The 6,331-nt window shown below is 37.4% G+C and overlaps 1 protein-coding gene across 1 annotated transcript; it reads right to left on the minus strand.

Annotated features, from left to right (window-relative positions):
- Positions 1-4,777: 4,777 nt before the first annotated feature.
- Positions 4,778-5,913, minus strand: LOC149378917 (uncharacterized). Its single transcript, XM_089603393.1, has 2 exons — positions 5,141-5,913; positions 4,778-5,072 (listed from the first exon to the last, which is right to left on the minus strand). Exons 1-2 carry the CDS (start codon positions 5,765-5,767, stop codon positions 5,007-5,009), a joined length of 693 nt encoding a protein of 230 aa, XP_089459519.1. The 5' UTR covers positions 5,768-5,913; the 3' UTR covers positions 4,778-5,006.
- Between the last annotated feature and the right edge of the window lie 418 nt (positions 5,914-6,331).

Consider the following 6,331-nt stretch of genomic DNA (forward strand, 5'->3'; position numbering starts at 1 on the left):
ACGCTCAAGTTTGCAATCGTCCCGACATTGCATTCATCGTGGGTGTCCTTGGTAGATACTTGAGTGATCCAGGTTTGCAACATTGGAAGGCAGTAAAACGTGTGATGCGTTATCTAAGACGAACAAAAGACTATATGCTCACTTATAGGAAATCAGAGAGTTTGGAGGTCATAGGTTTCTCTGATTCCGATTTTGCTGGATGTCAAGATAGCAAGTGCTCCACATCAGGCTATGTTTTTATGTTGGCAGGAGGAGCTATTTCGTGGAAGTCTGCTAAACAGAGACTTGTAGCTTCTTCAACCATGGCAGCGGAGTTCATAGCTTGTTTCGAGGCATCCAACCATGGAATTTGGCTGCGGAATTTTGTCACTAGATTGCGAGTTGTAGATGGCATTGACAGGCGATTGAAGATTTATTGTGACAACAATTCTGGGGTTCTTTACTCCAACAACAAGAGTAGTTCGACGAAGTCAAAGTTCATCGACATCAAGTTTCTAGTTGTGAAGGAGAGAGTTCAGGACGGACAAATTTCTATAGAACACATAGGAACCGATTTTATGCTAGCAGACCCATTGACTAAAGGTTTAACGCCTAAGGTGCTTCATGAGCACACTACTCATATGGGTGTTATTCTAGATAATACCTTGGTTTAGTGGGAGTTTGTTTTGTGTACTATGTGTTCTGTATTCATGTTTTGATTGATGATCTTTGCAGAATAAAGTTGATTTTTCATCATTGTCCTGAATTCTAAAACTTGCGATATTATATTGCATAAAGAAATAACCTCACTAAAGACTACATTAGGACCAGTTGAAAATGAACATGCCTAAGGTCATATTGCACGTTATTTTCATGCTACTCATCCATATTTGATCTATGTCATTAAATGTGTAGGTATAGTGATTATTGTGGCTTGGTCATAACATTCATATGATTAAAGCTGCATTGGTTCTATATTTATGCATGAGATGGACCAGATTGTTTAAGAAAAATAAAACCAAAAATAGCATCCAGAAACGCCCATTCAGATTTTGGTAACGTAATTATTGTAAATATATACAGCTCAGGTAGGAGATTGTTAGGAAATTATTTCCTTTTAATGAGTTGTTATATTTCTCTAATTATGATAGCTATTAATTTGTGGTTTATTTTGAAATGAATATTGGTAAATATTTGTAATTGATATGGAATGAATGAGTAGATATTATATAATATTAATTAAGGGAGTTATGGGTTTCCTTAGAAAATTATATAAAGGCTCACATTTGGTTATGGTCCCCAATGCAAATCAAATAGTCTATTCTCTTCCCATAGAGAGTTAGGCCTTCAGTTTTCTCGTCGGAGGAATAAAGTGATTTTGCAAAGGAAGACCACGTACCACCCGGCTCGTGTTCGTCTTACCACCGATCATCAAAGTTTTTTCGCATCAAGTGGTGATCGACCAAGATGGATCCATGTATTCTTTTAATCATTAATAATCTAATAACATGTTGATTCTGGGAATACTATTAGTATATAAGTTTTCCATCCCATGACACATGTTTTATCCAATACATGATGTCATGACTTGAATAAAATTCCCAAATCGGAATTGGAGTTAGGAGAAATCAAATAACCTATATATTACTATGCGTGCTTTGCTTCAAAGAATCAGCTTGCATCTATAGCAATGGGCCTGACGGTTGTAGTATTTGGCCCACAAGGATTGTCCGGCTTAGAAGTCATATTTTTTTAACGGTTTTTCAGCGGGAACCGGATTGGGCAGCCCAAAGACACACTACAATAAATATTGGTAACTACAATTGTTTTACTCGAGGATAGCCGCGACAAGCAACTGTGAGGATATCGACTAGTGGCGTGCAACAGTTGTTTGAGTCTCAAGAGTTTCAGGTGAAATTTGTTTGAAGTATATATTTTTTTATTAATTATAATTTTTAACAAATTTATTATCTTATTTTTTGGTGTGTAGGTGAAGAGTAAGCGAAACTCGAAAAATTGGAAGCATAAGAGGACTATTGGCCGCCAATGGACTGTCTCTTTTACAGGGCATTGCTACAACAACGTAGGTTCTCACTTTTTATTTCTTGTTCTTTATACATGATCAGGTGATACAGCTCTCCAAAGAGATACGTGATAAGACGTTGGACGAGGGTCGATCAAATGACCAAAAGGCGTTTCAGTAGGAAGCGATGCGTATTACTCTAGGGGTCAGACGTTATCATATTACTAGGATAGGCCTAATTGTGCCACACAGAGATCTGGTCGATGCAGAACGACTCGATGCCGCATTATCATCATCTTCAGCACCACCATCAGCATCATGCGAGCCCGATTAGATGACGCGAGCGCTATTTGGGGCCGTTGGTACTCTCATGACAGCATTCAAGACGATGAATTCAGGTGCTCCGCTTCCGATTCTTCAGGATTTTGTAGACTTGTGTACGCAATTAGGTGCTGATCCCACTAGTAGCACTCAGACACAGCCTACTCAAGCAGACATGCCAGCTCAGGCATCTCCGTCAGCACAGAGGACTCCGCCTCCAATGCCACGTCAACGGTCACCTGAGGCAGAACCAGGCTCGGAGAGCACACCGACACTGAGGACTCAGCCATCTCAGGCACCCCCTCCGGCACAGACGACCCCGCCCTCGGTTTCACGTCCACTGCGAGCTGAAGGAGGATCTACCTATGGGAGTGCGCCTATTGTAGCATGGAAGAGAGCTAAGAAGAGAACTGTCGGTTTGTTTTGGAACTTAGTATGAATAGTGGTTTATAGTATGTTATATTTTAGTTTATTAGCGCCACGAGACGTTATTTATTATTTTAGTTTCTTAGTACATTGTATTTAGTTTATTAGTACGAGACATTTTATTAGTATGATCACGAATTCATCATATGAATTCAATATATATTATTTTTGTTTATAAGATTTTATATTTGTAATTATTTTTACATTTGAAACATATTAAAAATGACAGGAAAAATGACGAGAAAACAGGCTTTTCGGACAATATAACGTGGCCAAAATCAACCGCGACAACAGCCACGACTAGTCGCGGCTGATTTGTCGTGACTGATTATAGCTGTGACTAGTCGTGGTTGTTGATAAACAACAATGGAGCAACGACGATGACAAAAGTCGTGGTTGTTGTCGCAGCTGAAGTACCAACTACCACGACTTTCATGGTAACAACCACGACTTTTGTCACGGCTGTTGTCATTATTTGTTGTAGTGATAGTCAATTTTTTTTTACGGGAACCGGTCTATTTTTCGTCTGGTTAACCCCGCTTTTTAAGGTAAACTCCAGTTTTGTTAAGAACCGTACTGGGACCTGTCCCTTTTTCGGTTTTCAGACGAGAACTGGCCAGTTCCTCGAATTTTAATCCTTGAATTTAAGTACTTAAGTGTGTTATGATTATGTTTAATTGTAATAGCGTGTTATAAATGTAACTTTCTTTTAATTCCTAGAATGAAGGGTTGTTTCATGCTTATAAAAACTTCTTTATTTTTAATGAAAATGAATCCAGATTTTGATAAATAAAAATATGAGAATCATCTATTGAGTTCTATATGAACTTTTATCGAATTTATCAAGACTAGTATTGTGGCGTTAAAACTGACTTATCAATCATTTAAAAAAAAACTGACTTATCAATCAGTCTTCCGCATCCGATCGTTGCGTCGTTGAATCCCCAACTTATCAAACGAGCTCTCATCATCGTTTGTGACGCCTTCATTATTCTAAGATTCGCGTCTCTCTAGACGTTAGGTCGCGGAGTCACCAAATTTGTGGAAAAGACGATCCCTTCCATTGGAAATCGTGTTCTTCGCGACGAGTATAATGTCATTTAAGTCCAAGTCCACTTAAAGATTTAGATCAATTTTAAATATGATCATCCTAATGACTTTGATAGGGTGTCATATCAACTCCTTTTATGTCACGTCAAATCAAACTATGTCCATGTAGTGTACACAGTAAAAACTCATTTGAACAAGTGATCTCACCCAAATGATCCTACATTTCAATATATTTATTTACTCTTATAAATCGCAGTTTTCAATATATGTATATTTTTTATAATTAATATCATTTGATTTTATTTATTATTTATATTATTAAAAAAATCAAATTGAATAAAATATTAAATCAACTTCAGTTCATACACATACAACAAAATTATAGTGTCGTATGATCAACATGCTAATAACGTCAATAACAAATCACTATAGTCTCATAAGTGTATACACTATTTATACCAGCGTACTAAAGATTTAGTGGTTTTGAGAACATCGAGAAATATTGTCTGCTCTTCTTCCCCTAGACCCGGGTCCTCCACCACTTATGTGAGTACTACTTGTTATTTACAGGTGCCACAGACTTACATGGCCACTGAATGATATGAATGATGCTCTGGCTGATTCAGATTGACGAGTAAAAATCACAACAGATCTAGTAAATTTATGAGAATTAATTCTTTCATTCTCTATTCATCTTGTTCAATCCCTCGAATCTAATAATATTTAAAATATAATCATTCGATTGACAAGTATTTATATGTTGAATGAATGAAGAAATTAATGATGCAGTTTTCAACTGCGTAAACCAAATATGATGGTTTGTGTTGATCAAACCGACAATTTAGGATATTTCTATATACACCTACAAAATTCTACCACATCGTTATATATACGTTAGTTGAGACGAATATAGGATTGCTCAAACTTTCTTGATTTTAAGAACATTTGAAACGTGGAAGTACAACAGATCATTGGACCAAGGGACACAAAAGTCGAACATATATAATACCTTAACATTACATTCTGGATACGGATAATGCAGAGCTTAGTCACTTTCAAGTACCAAAATCAAACGTTAACACAAGTACATACCAAATGCAACCGTTCAAAAAGGAAAAGCAAAACACACAAGCTATAAATACCTGTCCACAGCGCATATCATAGTTACATAGCTACTAGATCAACGGTTGAGCTTCGTAAACACACGCTACCCCAAGAAAACCTGAGTCAGAACAGATTGGGTCTCCAACGACAACTTCAACAGTTTCAATCCCTGCACATTGACGATGCCGTCCTCAAATTAAATGAACGACCAAAGAACACAAACACACACACGATTACCTCATTCATGCCTACAGAAACCGTCTTCTCCTGAAGAGAACACACGTCTTTGACATGGAAGTGATTGAGAATAGTTATGCTCGAAATAGTCGACATTGGTTTCACTTCAAGATTATCCATCACCATGTAAGTTACAACACCCTTCACAAACCCTCCTTCTGCGGACGACCCGAGTTTCGACTTCGGTGAAGCCACAAACTTCATCGAACCGCTCATCTCATAACGGCAACTAGGGCATTGCACAGTAGTGTCATCAGATACATAACGGTGACAACTTTGACAAAAATAAAGCTCATTGGGACACTGTGACGATGTGTCTTCGTTCGTCAGCGACAAGATCGCTTGTGAAGAAGCTACCGGCGACGTTGGTTTCAAGAGAGTGTCCTTATTGAGTTGGGGTTGAATGTAGGTGTCGTTCAGGTCTCTGAAGCTGTCGTACAGTTTTCCTATGGTTCCCACCATACCCTTGCTGGACAACAACCGGATCACAGTTCCGACAGGAAGAGACAAAAGAGTGAAGAGGAAGTCGGCGAAGTCCTTGCCTGCTTCAGCGAAAAGGACTTTCTCGCTGCTCGTGTCTATCAGCAGCTTGATCGTGATCTTCGTCTCAGAGCTTGGTTCACTCATATTTGGGGATACTGGTTGGGACTTGGGAGTACTTGATTCCACGGGTCGTTTTATTTTTGTAGAGTAAGCTCACGATATTGGTTATACTTATACTTCCGAACTCGCCATAGTTTAGGACCTTAGGTTGTTCGTGGGAAAAGAAAAGTGTACGTGGAATTTTAAGAGTCCGATAAACTTTTTATAGCTTTTTGTCAGACATGTCGTGTGATATGATATGTAATTAATAATTACATATCTTCAAAGTTGCGTGAAAAATAAGATAAACTGACGCATATATATTTTGTGTTTTAGTGAAATATCGAGTTTAATTTTTTGTTTTCAAAGTCGATCCCATATCTTCTATTTAACTAAAATAACGAAATTATATTCTAAAATAGAAACCACATAAACGAATCTTCTTTTTATTGAATTTTTATTGACATTTCATTGCCGTTGACTATAATATTTATAGGGCAATTAAGAAAATATCAAACTTAAATGTTTGATATTGCTAAATAGCCAATGTTTGATAAATCTTAATTAAATAGTCATTTTCATGTATTTACACGTAAATATTAGATAAAT

The sequence above is a fragment of the Urtica dioica genome, chromosome 12 (genome assembly GCF_054948205.1).
Source record: "Urtica dioica subsp. dioica isolate 48M chromosome 12, U.dioica_male_clone48M_v1_H2, whole genome shotgun sequence".
Taxonomy (NCBI): domain Eukaryota; kingdom Viridiplantae; phylum Streptophyta; class Magnoliopsida; order Rosales; family Urticaceae; genus Urtica; species Urtica dioica.